The sequence below is a fragment of the Mirounga leonina genome, unplaced genomic scaffold (genome assembly GCF_011800145.1).
Source record: "Mirounga leonina isolate KUSES-001 unplaced genomic scaffold, KU_Mleo_1.0 Mir_125, whole genome shotgun sequence".
Classification (NCBI taxonomy): Eukaryota; Metazoa; Chordata; class Mammalia; order Carnivora; family Phocidae; genus Mirounga; species Mirounga leonina.
Window position 1 is genome coordinate 67,147,919 of NW_023270305.1, and position 27,475 is coordinate 67,175,393.

At 37.7% G+C, this 27,475-nt stretch overlaps 2 protein-coding genes across 9 annotated transcripts in view; one reads left to right on the forward strand and one right to left on the reverse strand.

The window, feature by feature from the left end:
• CAMKMT (calmodulin-lysine N-methyltransferase) overlaps window positions 1-23,641 on the reverse strand; it is a 375,160-nt gene extending 351,519 nt beyond the window's left edge. For 2 of the 4 annotated variants that reach the window (XM_035001655.1, XM_035001652.1), the window contains exons 1-3: window positions 23,388-23,639; window positions 17,726-17,898; window positions 8,697-8,761 (exon numbers count right to left, since the gene is read on the reverse strand). In XM_035001655.1, coding sequence (XP_034857546.1) covers window positions 8,697-8,761; window positions 17,726-17,898; window positions 23,388-23,525 — 376 coding nt within the window. In that variant the 5' untranslated portion in view covers window positions 23,526-23,639. Of the gene's footprint in view, window positions 1-8,696; window positions 8,762-17,725; window positions 17,899-23,387 lie in introns of all 4 variants that reach the window. The other 2 variants (XM_035001654.1, XM_035001653.1) reach the window with 2 other exon arrangements.
• Window positions 23,642-23,868: 227 nt separating this feature from the next.
• The window catches only part of PREPL (prolyl endopeptidase like), a 57,649-nt gene continuing 54,042 nt past the window's right edge, over window positions 23,869-27,475 (forward strand). For 2 of the 5 annotated variants that reach the window (XR_004678605.1, XM_035001649.1), the window contains exon 1: window positions 23,869-26,010. Coding sequence is in view for 2 of the 5 variants with exons in the window: in XM_035001649.1 (XP_034857540.1) it covers window positions 25,792-26,010 (219 nt within the window). In the remaining 3 variants the exon portion in view is untranslated. The remainder of the gene's footprint in view (window positions 26,011-27,475) is intronic. The other 3 variants (XM_035001648.1, XM_035001650.1, XM_035001651.1) reach the window with 3 other exon arrangements.

Consider the following 27,475-nt stretch of genomic DNA (forward strand, 5'->3'; position numbering starts at 1 on the left):
TTATCTCCACATTCTTATCAACACTTGTTATTATCTTGTCTTTTTGATTGTAGCCATTTTGACAGGCTTAAGGTGTTATCTTGTCATGGTTTTGATTTGCATTTCCCTGATGATGAGTGATGTTGAGCATCTTTTCATGTGCCTTTGGCCATTTGTATGTCTTCTCTGGAAAAATGTCTATTCAGGTCCTCTGCCCATTTTTCAATCAAATAAAAATTTTAAAAGTGAACTAAAACAAGAGGTCTTCTAAACGTTCCCTCCCTGGTAAATATTAATAACAAATGAGTAGGACTCTGTTTATGACTTAGGAACATGCTTACCCAATACTGTGTCAAAAGAAAAAACCTCCCTGACAACTATGGAGCTAGGTAGTCAGATAGCTGGAGATATATATGGCTAGGAAAACTACCATGTAGAAACCTAGCCTACCCTCTAGAAATTTTTTCTAACTTACCCTTCAAAACTCTTTCTCACAAAGACTACAAACTACATGTACATTGTGATTCTCAAGAAGGGCAAAGTGCCGGGCACCTGGGTGGCTCAGTCAGTTAAGCATCTGCCTTTGGCTCAGGTCATGATCCCAGAGTCCTGGGATCGAGTCCCACATCAGGCTCCCTGCTCAACAGGGAGTCTGCTTCTCCCCCTCCTCCCCCTTCCCCCTGCTTGTGCTCTCATTCTCTCTCTTTCTCTCATGCTCTCTCTCAAATAAATAAAATCTTAAAAAAAAAAAAAGGGCAAAGTGCCAAATCCAGTGCCAGTGATGCATACCACCAGCTCCCCACTGAAACTGGGGCCTACGACAGTCTCAGGGCCACTGACCATCAATGTAAAAACTGTATAATGCACTGAAACCTAAAATTTATTTTTTAACAAAACTTGTAAATTATCTATGCCCAAGCCCAATATTCTGCCACTAACTGACATTTTAAGCCTCTTTGTACTCCCCCCCAATGTAATATGGGGCTAGAATGATTTGATCTCTGATTTCTTATCTCATAAGAGTATTGGGAGAGTAATACATTGACATCTAACATGGTCTGAGCTCCTTGGAGAAACGTGCTATTTTAAAACAAAATATTTTATATTTTTCACTGGTAAAATGAATTGCTCCCTTTTTTCACAGAGCTGTCCTTAGCTATTTGAGATTTTATCACAGCTTTCACTCAAAAAAATTAATACTCAATTTGGAAGTTAAAGAGTACCTACTTTTTATTTTGAAATGAAAAGAATATTGCTTATTCCAGTTATAAAACCAGCATGTGCCATAAAAACATCAAATGATACTGGAAAGTATAAAGGAGAAAGTAATAATCATTCATAACCCCAGTACCCCAACAAAACATGATGAACATTAAGATATAGTTCTATGCATGTACCTACATACACACATACTTAATGGGTATCTATGTATTTTACAGAAATAAGATCATATTCCCAAAGTGATTTTTTAACCTAATATGATTTAGAGATCTTGTACAGCTATATAATACTCCATTTCCATGGATTATCCATAATCAACCTGTCAATTAAAATTAAAGATTGATGCTTTTTCCAGTTGTTCTTTGTGCTACAATGAACTCTTTTATATTCCATCTTTCTATAATGGTTTCATTAGCTTTTAGAAAAGCAATTATTTTTTTTTAAAGATTTTATTTATTTATTTGACAAAGACGCAGAGAAAGAGGGAACACAAGCAGGGGGAGTGGGAGAGGGAGAAGCAGGCTTCCCGCCAAGCAGGGAGCCCGATGTGGGGCTCGATCCCAGGACCCTGGGATCGTGACCTGAGCTGAAGGCAGACGCTTAACTGACTGAGCCACCCAGGAGCCCCTAGAAAAGCAATTATTAATCAAAATGATATGGATACTTATAATTATGAAAAATATTGCCAGATCACCTCTAAAAGTGGAATCACTTACCCTCCAACCAACAGTAGTTGAAAAGCCCCATTTCCCTATAATTCACTGATTATTGCCTATCTTTTCTTATCTTTGCCTTTTTGATGAACAAAAATGGTATCTCAGTGTTTTAATTGCATTTCATTACTTCATTCCTAGTAAAATAATCATTTGATGTGTTGTTTGTAGAGCATTGGTATTTCTTTTGTGAAATAACTTGTCCTAATTTTTGGCTAAGTTTTGTCTTCTTATAGATTTGCAATCTGTTTTTGCTATTGCTTTGTGGGAGCTCTTTATTCAATAAAGAAAATACATCTTTCTCTGCATATATGTCTCAAATAATAACCAGTTTGTCATTTGTCTTTCAACTTCTTTGATGCTTTTTAAATCTTTATTTAGTCAATATATTCACCTTTAAATTCATGGGGTTTGGGCCACACTTAGAAGGGTCTTCCTTATTTTAATATTATAAAATTATTTATCTGAAATATCTAGGAGTGAGGATTTTTACTTAAATATTTAATCCAACTTAAATTTATATTGCTACATAACATAAAGGAGAGATTCAGCTTTGTTATTTTTTCTAAATTTCTAATAAATGGTTCCAGACACCATTTGTTGAAGAATCCATCCTTTCCTCTCCTACTGAAATTCCATCTTCATATGATAAATCACGTATATTTATGTCTTTCCGAACCCTCTATTCTAAAACATTGCTTTATATGTATATGTATTTCTGCATTGACACTCACTGTTTTAATTATGTAGCTTTGCACCATGTTTTCACATAACAAAATAATGTAAAAATATTAAGGACGGCACACACTAAAAATATTTCCTATCTTGTGCTATTTTTTTTTTTTTAAGATTTTATTTATTTGACAGAGAGAGACACAGTGAGAGAGGGAACACAAGGAGGGGGAGTGTGAAAGGGAGAAGCAGGCTTCCCGCCAAGCAGGGAGCCCCATGCCGGGCTCAATCCTAGGACCCTGAGATCATGACCTGAGCCGAAGGCAGACGCTCAATGACTGAGCCACTCAGGCGCCCCTTGTGCTATTTTCCAATATCAAATATATTGAAAAGGTTCAAGAATAACAAATGAGACAGATGATATTAATACTAATACACACATAATTTACACAGAGCTCTCACATTACCTAACATTATGTTTACCACACTATAAGTTATTGTTTTTTATTCAATCATAATAAGGAGTTAGATTTGTTCAAAGACTCGCCTAGACAGCTAGTAAATGGCAGAACTAAAACCTGAACTTCATATTCCATGATCCTTCCATGAACCCAGTAAGTTAAAAAGAGAGCAATTATCTATAAAAGCCCAAATTTCTCATTTTTTAATCAAAGAGGTACTTTGACTATACCAAGTACATATTCTATATACATACATCTATATCTACATACACATGGATATGCATATATGTATCATACACCTATACACATACATGCACGTGCATGTACACACACACTTTTATTTGAATGAGGAAACAATTTTTAAATCTAAGCTGATATACCTGAAGCTTTTGATATTCCACTAATATTAAAGGCCTAACTATGTAACACAATAATAATGAAACAAAACCTAAAAATTCGTACTATATTTCCTGAGAGATGGTTACCTTCTCTTGGTTTCCCAAATGCAGCTAAAATGGATAAGATCCTTAGTTATTACTAAACTGAAAGAGATCTGTTTTGGATACATCACAAAACAGGTCCTGCTATCAGACACTAGGAAGGATCTAGAAGCAGGAGACTGTACCTGTGTGCATTAAAAGTCCAGGTCAGCCCTGGGATTCACGGGGGCGGGTGGGGGGGGGAAGAATTACCATTGTCACATGTGAGAGTATATGAGGCAGAGGGTCCACAAATTTCTCCAGGAGACTGAGATACCAACCCCATGTCATGTAGCCCAGCCAGGAGAAAAAAATGTTTTTCAAAGAATGGCAGAAGGGGTCTTACCAATACATTCCCCAAATTTAAGCTGCAGTGTTCACCAGGAGTCCTGATTCACACACTAGGTTACTGCAGTGATATATTATTATTGACTTCCTATCCTTTAAAGGCTTATACATATTATATTGCATATACTGTACACAATAAATCGTATAAGAAGTATTACCTCATCTGCTCAAGCTGTCAAATGAAAGATGATATGCTAAGAAAAAGTCCAAATGAAGCTATTATAACCCCAAGCACTAATGAGATTTTACAAATACCAAATAGTTACATTATATACTATAACAACCAAATCTGAATCAACTACGCCTTGGAGAGAATCACATTTTTATTTTTATTTTTTTTAAGATTTTATTTATTTATATGACAGAGAGAGACACAGCGAGAGAGAGAACACAAGCAGGGGGAGTGGGAGAGGGAGAAGCAGGGTTCCTGCGGAGCAGGGAGCCCGATCTGGGGCTCGATCCCAGGACCCTGGGATCATGACCTGAGCCGAAGGCAGACGCTTAACGACTTGAGCCACCCAGGCGCCCCGAGAATCACATTTTTAAAAAATTCATTTCAGTAGAGGAAAGAGATGACTTTGGAGAAAGAGAAAGTGGGTTTGGAAGAGACACAGTATAGTGGGGCTTCTTTGATTAGAGGTTAGGGACTTGCTGGAAAGGAGACTGTGTTCACAGGGAAAGCAGGAGTAAGCGATCTACTCTGGTGCTTGCAGAGTACTCCCCTGTTACCCAGAGTATTCGAGTGACCTGTTATGTGAAACACAGAAGCAGCCAGCACTTCATTTGAGGTGAAGGATGCCATCCTATACTTCTCCCTAGGTAGCAAGATGGCATCTCTTTCCAGGCATGATGAATCAATAGCAGACATAACCTCTCCAGAGAACAGCTTTGATATTTGAAAAGGAAGCAGGTTCTAAAGTAGTAGAACCTAAAGAATGAAATGCATACCTATTCCTAAATAGAGGTACGCAAGAAGGAAGCCTGGCTTTCAAAATAATGTGTTTCCCACGATAGCAAATATATTCTATAGAGCAGTGAATCATTATGCCAAAATGATTGTATGAGATTCATTTTTAATTTCTTCTTACAACATTCGAAGGAATTCAAACTCTGAAAGGATAGCTCAAAAATATAAAACACTTTACAGATCATATATTTAAAAACACAAAATGCTTCTAAATAATAAAGGTAAATATAAAAAATATTTTCTAATATATCAGGAAATAAGAAACTATCTAGAAGTTTCATTTATTACCCAAAATTAAAGATTTTTTCATATCTTTCTGGTTAGAAAACAAATTCAGGAAGTCAAACTGAACCTTTCATCTTTGAAAATTTACAGTGAATAAAATCATCACTTGGTTTTAACAATTAACTTAAAATTGAGATTAATGGTTCTATTAAACCATGAATATATTTTGTGTATATATATATACACACACACATGTTGTACATATACACATATCAGGTTTTTATAACTATACAATATTTTCGTTATTTTTTTTCTACTATCAGGAAGTTTTATTAACCTGGAAACTATTCTTGAAACAAATGAATAATTCCATCTATTGGTTCTCTCACAGTATTAGAAACTTTTTCCTCATTTAAATATCTTTCAGTGTACCATCAGTGTACTACCACGGTGGTGATTTAGAATATTCTTTTTTTTTTTTAAAGATTTTATTTATCTATTTGATAGAGAGAGAGCACAAGCAGGGGGAGGGGCAGAGGGAGAAGCAGACTCCCCACTGATCAAAGAGCCCAACACAGGGCTCGATCCCAGGACCCTGAGATCATGACCCGAGCCAAAGGGCAGACGCTTAACTGACTGAGCCACCCAAGCGCCCCTGGAATAGATATTCTTATACAGAACTCTTGCTATCAAGATTAACAAGACCAAAAGTATTCCTTTATTTAAAGCCAGAAGTATAAAAATTAAACTTATATTTAAAACAAAAGACAAAAAAAAATTAACTCAAAAATAACTCAGGAATCTATTTTTTGTATTGATGAATTGCTGAATAGAGTAAATATATGAGAAATAGGGACGCCTGGGTGGCTCAGTCGGTTGGGCGGCTGCCTTCAGCTCAGGTCATGATCCCAGAGCCCTGGGATTGAGTCCCGCATCGGGCTCCTTGCTCAGCAGGGAGCCTGTTTCTCCCTCTGCCTGCAGCTCCCCCTGCTTGTACTCTCACTCACTCTCTCTCGCCCACGCTCTCCCTCTCTAACAAATAAATAAATAAATAAAATCTTTAAAAAATAATAAATAAATATATGAGAAATAAATCAAATGGAAATTTTTAAGCACACATCTTCATATGTTTACATGATGAAGCTTTACCGTTATTTTTCAGGTTATTTATTCCAATTATATCGGACTGTGAGACAGAATTATGATTGTAGCGCCCTCTGCTGGGGTTTCTACTCACAAACTCAACCTAATACCACTATTAGTGTAAAATAAAACATTTGAGGCGTCAAGCAATAAATCACTTTTTCTGTCACTGATCACTTTAAGCCTTGGCAAAGATTATATAAAAGTTATAATCAATATTTATGCTACTGTAACAGGATTTTACCAATTTATCAGTAAGTAAAATATCAGTATAGATTTTTTCTTTTAAAATAAGAGGATAATATAAAAGTTACACTAAACAATATGTTTTAATAAGTCTTATTTTTTTTTAAGATTTATTTATTTATTTATTTATTTGAGAGAGAGAGAGAACGAGAGACAGAGAGCATGAGAGGGAGGAGGGTCAGAAGGAGAAGCAGACTCCCTGCCGAGCAGGGAGCCCGATGCGGGACTCGATCCCGGGACTCCAGGATCATGACCTGAGCCGAAGTCAGTCGCTTAACCAACTGAGCCACCCAGGCGCCCTAATAAGTCTTATTTTTGTCACTACTTCTATCATTTGGCAATATGTTCAGGTTCTTAATGCAACATTTGTGACAAGACATTTTAATAAATTACTATTTTGGTAATCTTATGTATTTTTTCCTGCTCTGTTAGTTCAATCAAAATAGCTTATTTTAAAACATGAGAACAACCTTAATAATATTATCTTCATTATTAGAAAAAGATGGAAAGACATTTTAGAGGCACTCATCACCAGTAATAATTAATAAATAGCTTCCATTTACTGAGTGTCAACTAAAAGGAATGTAGTAAATGTTATACACTTTCTATATATTCTATCCAGTTCTAAGAAATAATATAAATTGATATAAACTGACATAATATAAATTGCTCCAGATGAATTTCAGAGCCAAGATTCAAATGTAGATGAGCCTCATTCCAAAGACTCAAACCTTCCCACCAAACAATACATCAGTGAAAAAATACCTTTTGCATGCAATTTCTCTATTTATCAATGCAACAACTGGGGGTGGATGAAGGTACGGTGGAACAAGTTGATGAGAAAAATGTCAGAGAAGGACAAGATAGTTATTCATGTATAAAATAATAGCATAGACCTTTAGGAATGTATTTTTGTTTTACATAATGCTGCCAGCTAGTGGCCCTATTTCATACTGAGCCACTGGAAACAATGCTTGATTTTTACATCACTGAATCAAAAATTCCACATTTAACATTCTAGGATCGTCTTCCTAAACTATACATGCATAACCTGACTTAATGTTATTTCACCTTACCCCAGAACTAAAGGAGAATGTCTCCTCAACCACCACTAGCCCTAATCCCCAATAAAATGAGATATGCCTAAATGGGAAAGAATTCAGCAAGTGCCAACACGTAGAAACTAAAAGGTACACTTGTCACTATCTATGAAAAAGAAACCCATATTATTTAAATATTTTTGGGTAATTTGGGGATACTTATAGATTCCTTAGTGACAAAATATATAATTATTTTTATATATTATCAAAAGCTTGCCATATATGGACATAAAAACAAAATTATTGCCTAAGTATCGCTGAACATTATTCTATGCAGCTCTAAAATTAGAGGGCATCTGATAAAGTAGTACTGTTAGCAAAGTATGTTATTTTAGTTCAGAGAATACAGTTATGAAATTTCCTTTGGGAAAAAAAGTATTGAGTACCATTTTTACATTTAAAAAGGTCATATTAAAAAATAAAATAAAAATAAAAAGGCCATATTAAACTGATAATTCACTATGTTAAGAAAAATATCTTAAGTAACACACATGAAGAAATACACAGCTCTGATCATCGTATATTGCTTAACACAGTGATATAAAGATATTCTTGGCTGATTTCTTTCATCATATGGCATGACAATTATTTAAATGATTCTCTCAATGGAGAAATCTATCACGACAATCAGAAGCTTAGATGAAAAGACAATGTGTTCTATAGTATAATGCTGCATAAAACAAAAAACCTTCCGGCATTGTATTAACAGCAAGGAAAACAAACGTTCTGGTTTTATTCCATAGTGAAAAAAGAGAAGAAGCAGGAAGTGGAAAAGAAAGTACCTAAAACACAGCAAAGAAAAAAGAGACAGCCGATCTGTTGGATTAACTGAGAAGGTCAAAATGGAAACAAGAAACAAAAGGGATAGTACTGGAGAGTCCAGTGTTCCTTCTGACCTACATTCTGTCACACACACACACACTCACACACATAACTGCAAAGTGTAAAAATAGCCTTATCCCACTTTGTAGGTCCATCTTATATGAAGCTTATCTCACAGCTAAAAACAGTAAGAGTTTATATTACACACACACACCTATGCACACACATCATTATAATAAATATCAGTGAGAAAAACACTAATTATAAATCCACTTTTTAAAACACTAAAAATAGTTCCACAAAGGGAACATATAACTTACAAACATTGCCTGTATTGTCAAAGCTGGTAAGAACATCTTCAACATTCAAAGATCCATTATTACGCCTAGAAAGAAAGAAAGCATTTTCTTTAATGATTCTGAAATATTACGATTTATTAAATTTTTTAAAAGCTGAGGCTGTGTATTGTGATATACCCACCCAATACAAATAAACCCTTCCTTGTTACATTTTCAAAATATTTTCTGCCCACTAGAGGGAGAAGGAAAAGAAATAACAGAATACATTTCTCAGAATATTTAATGTAATGATATTTTTGATGATTAATGTACATTTTAAAGTATTAGTAAATAATATTTATTGTTGTTTTAGCTATATAAAGGTGAGGTAGATTATTAAAGACAACAAAACAAAACCTTACTTTTGAGAATCCCAAAAGAAAAATAAGTCATCAACCTCCAGAACCACACCCAACAATAAATAGATTTCCTCTATACCAGCCCAACAAATTCAGAACTTCAGTCAAAAAGAACTAACAAGGGCGCCTGTGTGGCTCAGTTGGTTAAGCGACTGCCTTCGGCTCAGGTCATGATCCTGGAGTCCCTGGATTGAGTCCCGCATCGGGCTCCCTGCTCGGCAGGGAGTCTGCTTCTCCCTCTGACCCTCCCCGCTCTCATGTGCTCTCTCTGTCTCATTCTCTCTCTCTCAAATAAATAAATAAAATCTCTAAAAAAAAAAAAAAAAAGAACTAACCCATCTTCAAGTCTGCACAATCCACAATTAGAAGGTTCTAAATGTCGGGGGGGGGGGGCAAATTGTTTTTTATCTTTTTCCCACTAACCTTAATTCCACTCCTTTTAATTCTAATCTCTATTCACTTGACAGCCCACCCCTGAAATACCTAATTTGATTACTGATATTTTATTAATACTTACAAAAGATGTTATTCTTCATATACAAATGGGCCCAAATGTTAATAGGTCATAGGGTTTGAGATACTTTTCCAGTGGTGATTAAAAAAAAAAAATCTGTTGGGGCACCTGGATCTCAGTCGGTTAAGCATCCAACTCTTGATTCCAGCTCAGGTCATGATCTCAGGATCGTGAAATCGAGCCCCAAGTCAGGCTCTGTGCTGAGTGTGGAGCCTGCTTAAGATTCTCTCCCTCAATTATGCTAAGTGAAGTAAAGTAAGTCAATGAGAGAAAGACAATTATCATATGATTTCTTTCATATGTGGAATTTAAGAAACAAAACAGAGGATCATACGGGAAGGGAGGGAAAAATAAAATAAGATGAAATCAGAGAGGGAGACAAACCATAAGAGACTCTTAACTATAGGAAACAAATTGAGGGCTGCTGGAGGGGTGGTGGGTAGGGGTATGGGGTAACTGGGTGATGGGTATTAAGGAGGCACGTGATGTGATGAGCACTGGGTGTTACATGCAAATGATGAGTCACTGACCTCTGGAACTAATAATACACTATATATGTTAATTAAAAAAAAAAAATCCTCTCCTTCTCCCTATGCTCTTCCCCTCACCCCCCACTCACACTAACAACAGAAATTGTTGTAAGTTATTTTTCACAAGCACTTTAAGCTATCCTAGAACTGAGGACTTTTGAGCTTTTCCCAAGAATGGCCTATGGAGTAAGGAGGACTAAGGAGCAAGTCACTGGGGCAGATAATTATGTGAAGAGGGGGAAAAAAGCTACTAGAGGAAAAGTCTAAAGTCTAAAGATAGCAAGAGTTTGGAACTAGAGGTTAAAAATAAGCCAGGGCTAAATATGATATAAAAAGCACAAAAAAAAAAAAAAGAAAGAAAAAGAAAAACTAGATAAGCTGAATGTCATGAAAATTAAAAACTTTTGTCCATCAAAGGACACTATCATTGAAGTGAAAAGACAACCCACAGAATAGGAGAAAATACGTGCAAATCACTAGGTCTAGTATCCAGAATATATAAAGAGCTTTCATGATTCAACAACAAAAAGATGACCCAATTAAAATGTGCAAAAAATTGGACATCATTAATCAGGGAACTGCAAATCAAAACCAGTGAGATATCACTTCATCCCCCGAGGATGGCTAAAATAAAAATAATAAAGGAAAAATAACAAGTGCTGGCAAACATGGAGAAAAACTGGAACCCTGATATACTCCTGGTAGGAATGCAAAATGGTGCAACCATTGTGGAAAACAATTTGGCCATTCTTCAAAATGTTAAACAAAGATTTACCACACGACCCAGCAATTTCACCCTTAGGTACATACCTAAGAGAATTAAAAACTTACACAGTCACACAAAAACTTACATATGAATGTTCATAGTAGCATTATTCATAATAGCCAAGAAGTGGAAACAACTCAAATGTCCATCAACTGATAAATGGATAAACAAAATGTGGTATTATCCATATGACACAATATTATTCAGCCATAAAAAAGGAATGAAATAATGATACATGCTATAACCCAGATGAATCAAAAACATTACTCTAAGTGAAAGAAGCCAGACATAAAAGTCCACATATTGTATGATTGTATTTATATGGAATGTCCAAAATAGGCAAATCCATATAGACAGAAAGTAGATTAGTGGTTGCCAGGGTTTGGGGGGGAGGAGGAAGATGGAGAATCACTACGAATGGGTATGGGGTTTCTTTATGGGGTGAAAAAAATCTCTAGAATTAGACTGCACAACATTATGAATATATACTGAAAACCATTGAATTTCAGTTTAAAACAGTTAATTAGAATGGTGAATTTAATGTTATAAGAATTTTATCTTGATTAAAAAGAAAAGTGGTCCCCCCCCCCCAAAAAAAAGAAAGAAAGGAAAAGCCAGAGAGTAAAATGGGCCCTAAAAGGCTTTAGAAGAAGAAGAGAGGTTTTCAGAAGGAAAAGGTTTGATTCTAGATGCAACATGCTTTGGAGGTCTTTCAAAAATAAATGGCTAAAGAGTGAAGTAAATCAGACAGAGAAAGACAAATACCATATGATTTCACATACAAGTGAAAGCACATGAAAGGATGGACATCATTAGTCACCAGGGGACTGCAAATCAAAACTGAATAAACAAAACAAAAACAAACTCACAGATGCAGGAACAAACTGTTGTTTATGGTGGGGAGGAGGGTGAACGAGGTGAAGGGCACTAACAGGTACAACACTTCCCGTTATTGGGGCGCCTGAGTGGCTCAGTCGGTTGAGCATCTGACTCTTGATTTAGGTTCAGGTCATGATCTCAGAGTCGTGAGATCACGCCCTGCATCAGGCTTTGAGCTCAGCATGGAGTCGGCTTCAGATTCTCTCGCTCTCCCTCTGCCCCTCCCCCAACTCACACACTCTGCTCTCTCTCAAAAATAAATAAATAAATAAATAAAATCTTTAAGAAAAAAACAAACTGGGGCACCTGGGTGGCTCAGTTAAGCGTCTGCCTTCGGCTCAGGTCATGACCCCAGGGTCCTGGGATCGAGCCCCGCATGGGGCTCCCTGCTCCGCAGGAAGCCTGCTTCTCCCTCTCCCACTCCCCCTGCTTGTGTTCCCTCTCTCACTGTATCTCTCTCTGTCAAATAAATAAATAAAATCTTTAAAAAAAAAAAACCTTTCAGTTATAAAACATAAATAAGTCATGGGGATGTAATGTACTGCATAGGGAATATAGTTAATAATATAATAACTTTGGATGGTGAGAGACGGTAACTAGACTTATCATGGGGATCATTTCATAATGTATAAAAATGTTGAATCATTATGATGTACATCTGAAGCTAATAGGATAGAGTAAGACAGTTACATGCATACATATATATGTAAGCAAGCTACATAACCAATCGTGACTGGAGTTTAAAACAAGCTAAAAAACTAAGTTCTATTAGCCCATATCCATGATTTAAGTTCTATGAAAACATGACTCAATGGATTAGTCTTTTAATTTTCTGCATACACTAGATCATATTTGAAAGGTTCTATAAAGTTCCTTCTCAAATATAAAATAAAATACAAGAGAACAAAAGCTGTTTTAATACTCACCTCTGCTGTTAATATCACTACTAACATTAAAACTATACTTTTTTTTTAAAGTAGGCTCCATGTGGAGCTTGAGTCATGAGATTTACCTGAGATCAAGACCCTGATCTGAGATCAAGAGTCAGACGCTTAACCGACTGAGCCACCCAGAAACCCCTAAAACTATACTTTTTAAATATGAATTCAGTATTCATATTTGTCTCAGATGCCAGCCTTGCCAAACTTTAAATGGGTACCTATGATATACCACATATGTAATGATAATCTGCCATACATCTAATTTCATAAGCATACCAGTCCCATCACTAGTTATTTCATGAGCACTCAGAGTACATCCTAAATTCAGTGGGATGGAGCTTTTATGTTTTCCTTCCCCTAGAGAAGCAATATGTGACCTGACTGTAGTGCATCTGTTGTACTAGAAAGATGCACCACAGTCAAAGACAAAGTCATTCTTGATGTCTTGCCCATTCTAAGCTCCCAGGACAAGCCAAAAGTTAAAAGCTCTAGGCTTCTAATCCAGCAATTACCATGGCAACAGTAGCCTTATTGAAAGAAAGGAGGAGAGTTCAGGCCTCTCAGCTTTTTCTATACCTGTGACATACACACATTTATCAATGAATAACTTGGGACTTCTATAGTTCCAAATATAATGCAAGTATTTAAAGCTTCCAGAATATGCAAAGTCTTACTGCACTGAAATTGAGTTGAAATCTGGAGAGTGGGAAACAATTTCTAGCACTGATACAGTAAACACTATTTATAACAAAATACTATAACAAATTGCAGATTATACAACAGCAGGATGGGGGCGAGCTTTAAACATCTCCTGGATGGAGGCGCCTGGGTGGCTCAGTCGTTAAGCGTCTGCCTTCGGCTCAGGTCATGATCCCGGGGTCCTGGGATGGAGCCCCGCATTGGGCTCCCTGCTCAGCCAGCTTCTCCCTCTCCCGCTCCCCCTGCTTGTGTTCCCTCTCTAGGTGTCTCTCTCTCTGTCAAATAAATAAATAAAACCTTTATAAAAAAAAAAAATCTCCTGGATGTTCTCTCTATACAAACATCTATCTAATTATAAGAACCTCTTCTATAAGGTTCTAAGAAATAAAAATAAAGTACCAGAAAGACAGAAAGACTTTGCCAAGGAATAAAGTAGGAGTCATACCCTGGATTTTAATTTCCTAACTTTCAGTACTTCACTTAGGAACAAAGAGTCAACTATCCTCAGATACACAGAAGACAACACATCTTGGGGATTTTGTCTAACTAACTTTTACCTTGTCCAAACTTTTGCCTCTGATGAAAAGTCACTAAGGGAAATTCTCTGTTCCTTCATTTTGTTTTTCTACTCTCACTTGCCTACTTCTCCCTGCTATTCCTTCATTTTAAATATCATCATACAAAGCTGACAAAAAATAATGGTCCAAGTTTTAATTTAGGCCACTGCTTATATACCTTTCAATAATACGAACAAAATACAACTATGTACTTTGAATTCACAAATATCTAGTTATTACCCTCTTAGGATACTCATTTCAAGCCTAATAAAACTTTAAAGAGACAGAAATTAATACACAGGGAAATTTTAAGGATAAAACAAATATTGATAAGAAGTATTAATCACTACATACATCATCTCTGTTGAACTGGAGCAGGTGACGTCAGATGATAAGAACTGAGAAAGTGAAAATGGGGTATTTTTACTCTCCGAGGATCAAAACCTCTCAAATGCTCAGCCCTTTACGAGAATCCAGAAGCAGAGCCATCATATAACATGTATTGACCACGGTTCCCCTAGAGATTGTGATGGTTCTTAAGAGCCACTAATGATTCTGCCTTGCACTTTCTCCCCCTGGCTATTTTCTAGTGCCTTTGCCCTCATCTGAAATGACTTCTCCCTTTCCCTCAGAAGTTCCAACTACTTCCAGATCCAGTTCAAACCCCTCAAGGCCTTCCGAAAATCACTCTCACCTCTAAACGCCTAATTTGTATGACGTCTTCCACGCCTTTGGAAATTAGTTATGCATGCCTAATGAGAGTTCTTTCCTTCTTATTTAATATTTTTATTACTTAACTTTTCACATATTTAAAACCCTTGAGGATAATATATCTTACATTTCTTTTTGTTAACCTGTATAGAAGGTACCATTAAATATTTGTTGATTTAAATTTATTTAAAACTATTCACCACTTTTTTTTTCAATCATTCCATAGTGTTGATTTAACAAACTTCAAAAAATGTAGATGAAAATAATGGTACTCCATTCCAAAACTACCTTCTAAACCACTACCTTTAGCTACTGCAAGTAATTTTTTTAAACTAGAATGCTCACAATTCAAACAATACTGAAGAAGATAAAGGTAGCTAAAGAAATGTCATGGAAGCGGGTTGAGAAAAGATATGAGATATTAAATGAACAAGAATGGAGATCCATGTTGGGCAGATAACAGAAAACAAGAGGAAGTGGTAAAAGAAATCAACGTGAACAAAATTGGCAATGGAATGGAATGAACTATTCTTGGCTGATATCCTCCCCTACCTAAGCAATTGCAGTAATTTCAGTGATTTCCTATACAGTAACAGAATTATGGAGTAAGAAATAGAATGCTCAGAATAATCAATGAGGAAATTAGTTTATCTGGGCCTCAATCCCTTCATCTGTAAAATGAGTAAGTGGATACATGATTGCCTCAGGAGAGACAGCATGTGCAGAAGTTGAAAGTGCAGACAGTGACTGTCATTATATAAAATGTTACCAATGGAGATAGCTAGGTGAAGGGTATGTGAACTCCTTGTGCTATTTCTGCAACTTCCTGAACTTCTGTAATTATTTCAACATAAAAGTTTTTAAAAGTACAGGCTGTGGAACCAGACCACTAGGGTTTGAATAGAGGTACAATCATTGGCCGGGTGACCTCGATCAAGTCATTTAACCTCTCTGGGTTTCACTTTGCTCGTCTGTGAAATGAGGATAACAACAGTATTTACCTCATAAACAGTTGTGTGGGTTAAATAAACTAATACATGTAAACCACTCACAACAGTGCTTGTCATATAGTAGTCACTCAGTGGTCAGCCTTTATTAATGTGGTTATGATCTTTTCAAAATTATTCTAAGATAGTGTTTAGCTCTAGAATACATGTAAGCTATTATTATTTTTGCACTACTAATGTGGAGAGAAACAAACCAGTTTGAAAAAAGAGAATAAATCTTGGGGCGCCTGGGTGGCTCAGTTGGTTAAGTGACTGCCTTCGGCTCGGGTCATGATCCCAGAGTCCTGGGATAGAGCCCCGCATCAGGCTCCCTGCTCCTCGGGTAGCCTGTTTCTCCCTCTCCCTCTTCTTGCTGCTCCCCCTGCTCGTGCTCTCTCTCTCTGTCTCTCTCTCTGTCAAATAAATAAATAAAATCTTAAAAAAAAAGAGAGAGAATAAATCTTGGTAGCCATTGTGGCCATTGTTTTAGCTTGGTCACCTGTCTTCTCTCCATAAATGAGGATTTAATGTCATATTTATACAAAGAGACTTGCATTTATTTTTTTTTGAAAAATGGATATATCACAAAGAACCATGCCATTGGAAAGGTGTCTCAGTTTACATTGGAGCCTGGGTTCCTGCTACATCAGGGTCATCTGCCAAAGAACCACGTCCTGGTTTGAAAACTCTAAAGAACAGAAGATGTCACATTCTCTCTAGCTAACCCTTACCAGGACCTCAAAGACGTCAGGAAATTATTCTTGGCACGTTTTACACTTACTGCATCTTGTCACCAGTGGATGTAGAGGGTAAGTTTTAGAACTTTACACCTGAAGACTGCTATTGGATCACTCGGTTCTTCCTTCTCTTTAATCTTCTTATAGATACTATCTTCCATTTCTACTTTACAGAGTTACTGTAAAGATTACATGAATTAGCATACATCAAGACACCTCGCTCTGTAGGGGGCACATAGTAAGCATGTAATGCATTTTTCCTCCTTCTCTAAGGAATAACGAAACTATCTCCATCAGAATGTGAGGCAGTTGAGGTATTCGAATCAGAATCTCATAATGAATATACAGGCAAGCTCACAAATCCCTAGGTTTTTATCTTCTTTTTGGAGTTTTCAATAGTTATGAAACCAGATCCTAATTGTTCTTCTCTGCTCACCCTCGTCAATTTTTATCCAGATCCCAAACTTTAAGCTATTATGATGTCTTTTAAAGCTTAGATACTTTAAACCGAAATAGTTCAAGAAACATATACTATAAATAGACATCCTTTGTGAAAACTTCTTTTTCTTAAAATTATTCTTTGCCTCACCTAAACCTTATTCAGTCACATTCCACTTAAAATGTTTTTTACACTTCTTACAATTACTGTAAATGTGCTCCTCCCTCCCGTTCAAATTGTGAAATCTTGTCAAAAAAGGAAGATTTTATAAAATCAAACACCTACAGTAATATTGCAATATGCTAGACTATAACTGTGAGAGAAAATTAATTCAGTAAAAATGGTATCCTGTTACTTCAGTTTGCAACTCTCCTGTCTGTTTTTAAATGATTTTTAAAGCCAGAACAGTCTGTATGCTTCTCACAATATCAGTGTTTTCAGCTGAATTTTCTCCTCCTATTCTTATGATTCTATTCTGAAAATGACAAAACATGAATGGGAAAAATACCAAAGCTTGATTTTTCAGATAACTACTACTTGAAGAGTAGTCTGGAAAATTCTGTGTTCACTTTCAGCCTTCCTTGCCTCCTCAAAAAGAAATGGGTTTTTTGTCAAATGCTATGAGAGAATGGTTTAAAGAACCTTTTGATTTGCAAGCCACTTTGTCCTCAAATGCTGCTACATTCCTGAGAATTTTTTTTCTTTAGTTCTGAGACTACAACAAAACCCAGTTAAAGCAGCAGGATTTCCTAACACAATGCTGCAAAACCCAAGTTCTGATCAAGATTACCTGCAAACTCAATAGAATGAATAATGAGATTCTTATTAAACTGCTTTTTTTCTACAAGAGAAAAATATTTCAAAAAAAAATTGTCACTGGAGTGATGGTTTACCTTAAAGAAACACTGTACTCAGGATAGAAGACACTTGTATATCGGACCCATGTACCAACTTCCTCTTCATTTACCCTTTTTTTGGCTTCTGTTACTGAAAACAGATTAAATGATTCAAATCTTCTTACAGATACATGTCGCAGGCAATCATCCAGGTGCTTCTGCTTCAGAACCTTTGAAATAAAAACAAATATTGTGTTCGTATTATATAAACACATGTCAGATGTTCAAAGTTTAAGCGGTAAGGGGACTTTCATTCCCAGTAATAGCAGATTAGATAATGTAGACCAACCTCTTACTGCAGACGACTAGAGAAGATGGACAGAACATATTTTTTTTTAAGATTTTTTTATTATTTATTTATTTGAGAGAGTGGGAGAGAGAGGGACAGAGTGGGAGGGAGAGAGAGAAAGAAAGTGAGCAGGGGGAGGAGCAGAGGGAGAGGGACAAGCAGACTCTATGCTGAGTGTGGAGCCCAACGTGGGGCTCAATCCCAGGACCTGAGACTATGACCTGAGCCGAAACCAAGAGTCAGATGCTAAACCAACTGAGCCACCCAGGCGTCCCTGGACAGAATATCTTAAAACATTATTTAAAGGTAGCAGAGAACAAAGAACAAAGCAGAGAACTAGTAAAGATTTACCAGTCTAATAACTTAAAAAGGAAATAAATCTAGAGAGGTGAGCCTGGCTTTTGCAATCACTTTCCTTGTGGGGACATTGATCCAATTCCAATAGAAAGAGCTAAGAAGACGAGCAGCACCTTTTACAGCTGTGGACTTAGAGGGTAAAAGCTGAATTTCAAAACTTACTACCTAGGCAGGGGCAGGTATATTGTTCTGAGCCTGTCTCATGAGTGCGTGTATGTGTATCTGTTTTAAGATAAATCAAATGAGTAATTTTGCTGGGGGTCATTGAAAACTGGGTTTTTAAGTATGGGAGAAACAAATATAGCTGTGAGATTAATGATGTTAAGCAAAAACTCTAGAGCTCTGAATCTGAATAAAGTATAATAGAAACTAATGGGTTTTTTTTATTTATTAAAACATTTTAAAATATAGGGGCGCCTGGGTGGCTCAGTCGTTAAGCATCTGCCTTCGCCTCAGGTCATGTTCTTAGGGTCCTGGGATCAAGTCCCACATCGGGCTCCCTGCTCAGCGGGAAGCCTGCTTCTCCCTCTCCCTTTGCCCTGCTTGTGTTCCTGCTCTTGCTATCTCTGTCTCTGTCAAATAAATAAATAAAATCTTTAAAAAAAATTAAAAAATAAAAACATTTTAAAATATATATATATTTCCTACAACTGAAATATCTGTAGGAAAAAATGATATATCTGAGATTCATTTCAAAATAATCTGAGATAGGAGGATGTGATGAGAGAACAGAGACAAAATAAAGTTGGTCAGGAATTAAAAATTGTTGAAGTTTATGGATATCTGAGTGCTTATTACACTATTATCTCTAATTTTGTATGTTTGACACTTCCCATAATAGAAAGTTTTTTTGAAGATATAGAACATCTTAATAGTCATAATCAAATGAAAAATAACTAAAAAGTTACCTAAAACACCAAATATATTTGGAAATAAAGCAATATACTTCTGAATAACTTATGAACCAAAAGAAAGAAAACCCAATGGAAATCTGAAAGTATTTTGAACTGAATAATAAAAACACATTTCAAGACATATGAAATGCAGATAAATTCACGCTTAGAGGAAAACTTGTGGAAAGGCTAAAAATCAGTAAGCTAAGCATCCACTGCAAAAATTACAAAAATAAGCAAATTAAGCTCCCTAAAAAATAGAAATTAATAAAGTAGAAAACAAAAATATAGCTAGAAGGATTAAAACACCAAAAGTTGGTTCTTTGAAGAGATTAATAAAACTGACAAATCCTTGATAACACTAAGAAGAAAAAAGAGAGAAAATATAAATATGAATGTGACACAGGAAGATCACTATAGATCCAGCAGGCATTAAAAAATAGCAAAGAGATATTATAAAAACTATGAAAATTTAGATGAAATGGACAAGTTCCTAGAAGAATACAACTACCAAAACCAACACAAGAAGAGACAAAAAATCTGAATAGTGCTAAACTATTTTAAAAATATAATGCATAGGTGGGTGGGGGGAAGGGATAATTGGGTGATGGCATTAAGGAGGGCACTTGATGTAATGAGCACTAGGTGTTATACGCAACTAATGAATTGCTAAATTCTACCTCTAAAACTAATTTAAAAAATAAAAATAAAAATACAATGCATAAATAAAAATCTTACCAAAGAAAACGCCAGACCCAGATTGCTCATCAGCAAATTACACCAAATGTCTAAGGAAGAATTAATGCATGTCTTACCACACTCTTCACTAAATCTTCAAACAACCCTATGGGATAGATACTAATTATATGAGAGAAGAAACAAGGGGGTGTTAATTTGTTGAACATCAGAGAGCTACAAAAAGGCAAAGAATCATGCTCTCTTTCAGCACTGATAGTTTCAAACATATGGCATCGTGTTTTAATTTAAATTATACTGTGAAATATTCCCTTAATCAGATTAAGTCAAGTATTAGACCTCTAGGTAAGATTATTCATTCTGTAGGTGTTTGTGAATACGTGTGTAATGGTCATGATACTTTTTCACCTCCCCTACCTCCCTTCCTCTTGGGAACTGCCCCTCCCTCAACCTATGAAATAATGATGGGATTGTTATCTTCCCTGCCACAGGGTGGGCTAATGTCCCAGGTAGCCAAAGTGCCTCATTCTCCTGGACCCAACAACTGGTCCAAGCTTGGCCTATTAGAGTCATTTAATGGACATTATTTGGGTGTTGAGAAAAAGGGTCATTTCTTCTGGTTCACTAGTTGAGAGCATGATGAAAGCCTGTAGTTGCCAGTAGCCATCTTTGCTATCAGGTAATGAGACCCAACAAAGAGGAAAACAGAATACTATCCAAAGCTTCTATCAATATTGATCCATAGTCTTCATCTGATTAAAGTGAGCACTAGGCTCAAAAGTCAGCAATTTTTCATGTGACCTGGTATCAAATGATGAACTAGGTCAACAGGGTTTTTTCTTTTAAAAAAAAGGTTAATTACAAAACCAAAAAAGATATTGAACAGTTAAAGTGAAGGACCGTTAGATAGCATTGAAGCCCTGTGGGGAAAGGGAATGACAGAATTATGAAGAAGAAAACAAGCAGACACAGGTAGATATCATGAAGATGTCCCATGAGAGCTGCGTATTTCTATCACTGTTTAGATTCCTGGGTTTTCCAGTTCTGGGTGCACACAAGATGTGGATGGTTCATTTGAGACATATTTACTAAGTACTTGCAAATGTTTAATATACATGGTAGATTAGATTTATTATGGAAAAATAGTCACTTCCTTTCTTGCCCTCTTCAAGGAAAGAGTATACTTCTCTGCCCTTTGATTTTAAGCTTGGCCAAGTATCTTACTTTGGCCAACAGGATGTTAGCAAGGGCTTAAAATGTGTTTTGGTGGTTGCCCTTGCTCTCTTATACCTCTGCCATCACCAGGAGAATATGTCGGCCAACTGGTCCAAGGATTAGAGCCAGTCTGCTGATGACAGCCTATGTCAGTCAATTCCCAGGTGGCCCACAGATGCACAAATAAAATAAATGCTCACTGGTGTATGCCATTTTAATGTTGTAGTTGCTTGTTACTCATTAACAGCTAACTGATACAATACACTGAGGACGTGATACTATGGGCCACTTAAAGCCTGTTCTTACTCTCAGGTTTTCCACAACACTTAACAATATCTGCTAAAAAACAAAACAAAACAAAACAAAAACTAGCCAGGCACTGTGCAACGTGCAGAGGATGGAGATCAATAAAATATCATCTTTTCCCAGGGAGAACTCCCATCCTAGTAAGTTAGACAGACTCTAATCAAATGATCAAAAAATATGATATGGGGTTCACTGGTAGAGTGAGCTGAGGGTCTAACTCAGCCCAGTCAGGAGAGGCTTCCTAGAAGACATTAAAATGTAGTTCTGAAAAATGAACATTCAACAAATAGGAAAGAAGATAAGACTCTACGCAGAGTACACACGTGTACCAAAACATTAAATGTCAAAACATGTGGGGAGTACAAATAGCAGCCATAGCTAAAGCTTATCCTGGTTCTGATGTAGACAGCAACTCAGAATGAACATATGTGCTGGTCAACTGGCATTCTTACTATAGTAAGAATCACTGAAATCATCACAATGAGATTTTAAGAATCACTGAAACCAGGCGCCCGGGTCGCTCAGTTGGTTAGGCGACTGCCTTCAGCTTAGGTCATGATCCTGGAGTCCCGGGATCAAGTCCCATGTCAGGCTCCCTGCTCAGCAGGGGGTCTGCCTCTCTCTCTGACCCTCCCCCCCTCATGCTCTCTATCTCATTCTCTCTCTCAAATAAATAAATAAAATCTTAAAAAAAAAAAAAAGAATCACTGAAACCATCACAGTAAGATTTGATTGATTAATTTAAGGCCTAATTGACTACATCGATAATTCAACTTTAACTGATGTTTATTTCACTGTAGAAAGTTCCTATGATAATGATCTATGAGGACCTGCATTTCTTACTCTACAATTTTGTATCATTAATAACAAAACCAGATCATCAATGCTTTGGAAAGACTTTCAAAGCATCCACAAGGAAATGACCACGGAGTTATGTCATGACACCATATGAAAAGGTGACTGGAGACAACTGCAAACAAAGTAACCCTCAAAATACTAAAGACAAATCTCGAATAAAGTAGCCGCTGCTGGAAAGTTCTTCTCGAAATACAAGTCAGAAAGGTAAAGTGTCCTCTTGAGTCAAGTTTTCAGAAGGAAACCTCAGCAGAGGCGTAACACTGGTGTGCAAAACAATAAACAGATTTTACTTCAAGAAGTTTGGTGGGGGAGAAGTTTGGAAAGAGGGTCGACGATGTCAAATCAGAAATTTGTCAAACTTGCATACAACTGAAGCAACAGTAACAGCAGCAACTCTTAAGTACTAGAAAATAACAGCCATTAAACAAACCAATACACCCGAACTAGTCCACCTCGGACACCAAGAATCTCGCTGATCGCTTCAAACTACAAGATCAATATGAAAACTTGACATCGCACCGAAAGACAGAGGCAGCAGCTCTTGATACACCTTCCACACCCCGTTGTAGCGACAGCACGTGCAACGTCAGAGTCCCAACACAGTCAACCACGCAGATCTCCAAGAAAGGGGCCAAACTTTGAACCAGACTCAGGCTGGCAGATAAGAAGCAGAAGAAATTCGGGCAAAGAAGTAAAACAGAAGCAGGAAAGAAGCAGCATAGGTTGGGGAGCGGCGGTCCCACCAATTGGATTGGTGAGCAAAGAGAAAAGTCCCCCGGATGCAGACAAATAGCCAAAAGAAGATCTACTTCCATCTGAGTTTCCTAGGAACTCAGCGTTGGCTGCCCCCTCCCCGCCCCACCCTAATTCCTCGCTTTCGGTGGGACCCTTAGTAGAAGCAAGGGGGCGCTTCGCAGGTGGCTCCCGGCAAAACTACGAGGGAACTCCCAGAGCTGCCAAGAGGAGAGTCGCGGCCGGTCGCTCGCCGCGTACCTGCGAGGGAAGTGACCAGATGCAAAGGTGAGGTGGGTGGGCTATCCCTTACCTGCCGCAGGAGCTTCCACCGGGCGGCTCCCAAGGGCTCCGAGACTTGAAGCCCCCGAGAGGCGCCGCCGTCTGCTGGGCCTTCGCCCACAGCTCGCTCAGCCTCGCCGGCCTGGGCGCCCGCGACTCGCGACTCCATCGCGTTAAAGCCGCCTATACCCCGAGTTGTCACCGCCAAAGCTCTCCCCTGCCAGGACCTGCCGACTTCTTCCCAGTCAGGACCTGTGAGCCGGACCACCCTCCAACAGCCCTAAGCGCGCGCACCCTCCCCGAATTCCGCATTTCCGGTATTCGCGTCTCCTTGGCAACCAGGACAGCGCCGCTTGCGTCATTGCACCATTTTTTGCTGGTGGCCATCTTTAGTGAGGGCGGGCCGAAAAGTAAGGGAGTTATGGCAGAACTCGCGAGACACTGGCTCTTCTTTTCTCCTTGTCCCCTGCCTCTTCTCGAGCCCAGAAGACTAGAAAAGAACGAAAAGCCTTAAAACTTTCAGGGCTTTAAAAAAAAACCCAGGAGGAGAAGCCGTTCATGACCACAATAAACATGGCGAAATCTGCTTAGGGCTGGTGCTTGACTGGGGTTACGCAGACCTGCGTGCTGCAAACCAGCTCTGGGCGGCTCTGGATAGGTTGTCGTTCTGCGGATTGCAGAACGCAGACTTCGGCTGGACGCGACTGAGGAAACAGCAGTCCTCTTCCCGGAAAGCTTTTGGTTCTCGGACTTGCCCTCTCTCGTTTCGGTGTGCAGAGCCCGGCCGACTGTCCTTCAACTTGCGTACGTATGGAGGGGCATACTGTGTACAGGAGGGGTTCTCCCCGTTTTCCCCTCACCCAGTCATGCCTCAGTCCCCTGGTCCTCGCTTTTGCGTGGCGTCCCTTCTCCGCGTAGCACAAACTGCCGCCACCCCCTACTCCCAGCCTCCTTGCACTCACTTCGCCTCATCTCTGGGGTGGAGAGTTGCACCGAGAAAACGAGCGAGTCCCCCCGGGAACACCCATTCGTTTCCCCCACCCCCACCCCTAGCCTTGCATACTGTCTTCTCCCTGCGGATGAAAATGGATGGGCTGAGGCTGCCGGCATGCATATAATGATTTAGGTCTTTACGGGCCCCTGTTACAGGGCCTTGGCGGGCGGGGGTTGGGGGTGGTTCGTGTTGGCTGCCGATCTCTTAACCCCACTCGCCCGTTATTTTGCTGCGACACAGAAAGAGGTCCGGGGGTGGAGGTGGCGGAGGCGTCGTAGTGGATCAGATCTCTAGTAAATCTGACGCAATATTGTACTTTTGCTACCGAGGGGCGTTTTGTGGAAGACGTCCATGCTGACATGCAACGGTGTGCAAGACACTTTGATTTCTCGTATAATAATAGTAGCCAGCATTTATTGAGTGCACACTACGTGCCAGGCACTGTATTAAGATCTTTCCATAAATTGTCTAATTTTATTCTTACAACAACTCCATAAGGTAAATGTGTCATTATCTCGGTTTTGCAGCTGAAGAAACTGAGGCACAGGTGGTGAGTGCCGGAGTGACGACCTGAACCCAGGTGTCTCTCTTAAGTACTTATTAGCCTTACTTTGATGGGTTAATAAGGACCATCTGTTCGACAGAAACCAGAGGTGGCCTCACATTATATTTGTTCATCCTGAAGTGATGTGTTTTAACTAAAGAGCTAAATATCTTTTCCACGTTAAGTCCAGTTGTTGTTACGTCCAAGATTTGGAGCCAAACCAGATTGGACATTCTGTTCTGCTACTTTCTGTCCAAGTGACCTAGGGCACTTGTCAAAACCTCCCAGAGCCACAGCTTGCTCACCTGTAAAATAAATGTTATAATGGCTACTCTATCAGGTCCTTATGAAGTTTAAATTAGACAAAGTATATAAAAGTGTCTGGCACGAAGCAAACACTCAACACTCCTCTACCTTTATTAAATAAGTAGGCTTTTCCAGTTTATCCTTCATATACCTCCCAAAGATATGTCCTGAATTTCGTAAGGTCAAAGCCATTTTGCCTTTTAACGCCGTCAAGAGTTCTGGAGATGCCCTCATTAAGTCTTTATTTGTTTGCAAATTTTTATTTTTGTTTTTTGTTTTGTTATTTTTTAGTTTGCCCCATGTGTACCAGAATCAGTGCTGCATAGTCTGAGCCTGATAGGATTGACTTTACAAATGAGACATTTAAGTCACGTCTGCTGAGAAGTATGATTTGAATGAAACTTTAACTTATACAAGTTTTCAGGTATTTTTAACCTGAGTTATCAGCTGTCTGCAGTTATTCATAACCTGAAGGGGAGGGATAAGAACTGCGGATCTTAGATACTCTGAGAACCCACTACTGTGTAATCCTACCTATGAAATCATGTGCTGACAGCCCCAAAGGGAGCGTAAACCAGGGACTCTGATATCATGCAGCAGAAGAGCAAATTATTTCTCCAGGCTTTGAAGTATAGTATTCCTCACCTTGGGAAATGCATGCAGAAACAGCACTTGAATCACTGTAACTTCGCTGATCATTATTACAATAGAATAAAATTGAAAAAATATCACCTAACCAAGTGTCTGCAGAATAAACCCACGATATCAGAGTTAGCAAGAAACATCCCAAGTCGGAGCTTCTCAAGTAAGGTATGGACTTTTTAAGTTAACCTATTTGTAGGTCATTAAGATTAATTTTACTTTAAAGATAAAGAATGGGTAAGAGATCAGTTACTAATTTTCTCAGTAATTCTAGTTTGATTTTTAAAGTGTTAAGGCTCAATTGTAGCTCAATTTAAGTATAAAAGAATATATGCATATATATTTATACACTTGTAATATATAAAGATATATATTTATGAAAAATGATTCACCTTAGGAAATCCTTATGCCTACCAGTACATTTCAAAGTATAATTCAGCTTTCTAAACTTCCTAGAATACCATAATAGCTTTTAACAAAATCTAATAATACGCTAATTGTTTTATGAATCTCAAATTAGAAAACTTGAGTAATTCCATGTAATTGTGTGTTGATTCTTTGTTAAAAAAAAAAAAAAAAAATGAAAAAAGGCTTTGCATTTTGACCACTTGGGTCCTTCAGGAAGATGCATTCAGACTGTTGTACTTTGGCCAGACCCCAAGCTATGGGCCTGACCTCAACCTTGAGGACCTGATTGCCGTTATATGTAGAGTCACCCCACATTCTATTTGCGTGGGACAGTCCCAGTCTACACCTGTTGTTCCTGTGTAATTATTAATAGTGTCCCCTTTCCTCTCAAAAATGTCCTCATTAGGATGGTAAATTATATGGTCATCCTACTTATTTGAGATTAAGCTATCTATCTATGCTGCTACCACTTTGACATACCTCCCTACCATATAATTGTTATGATCCTTAGGCTCCTTAAATTACATGTGGGGGTGATACTTTTGCAATAATTTGCCATTTTGTTTTAATATTTAAGTTTCTGGTTTAAATTGTTTTGTTGCATACTGATTTTTTTTTTTAGTTTTTTTATTGTGGTAAAACGTGTATAACATAAAATTAGCCATTTTAACCACTTTTAAGGATATAAATCCGTGGCATTAATTACATTGACAGTGTTGTACAGTCATCACCACTATTTTTAAAACCCTATCATCACCCAAAGAAATGTATCCATCAAACAATAACTCCCCACTGCCTCCTTTTCCAGGCCCCTGGTAACCTTTAATCTACTTTATGTCTATGAATTTGCTTATTCTAGATTAATTCATGTAATTGTAATCATATGGTATTTATCCTTCTGTGTTTGGCTTATTTCATTTAACATGTTTTCAAAGTTCATCCATGTTGTAGAATACATCAGAACTTCATTCTCTTTATGGCTGAATAATATTCCATTGTATGTATATATACCATATCCATTTATCTGTCAAAGGATACTTTTTTTCATCTTATTTTACTGGATTATTTATTTAATGTTTGCTCTTAGCTCATGCTTGTGGGTTCTTATGTGGGGGTTTTTTTGTTGTTTTTTTTGCCTGTTTTTTGTTTTCCCTTTTAACTTTTTATCTGTGGTTCCTAGACTTCTTTTACTCTCTACATCTTAGTCTGTCAAATTATTTTTCTT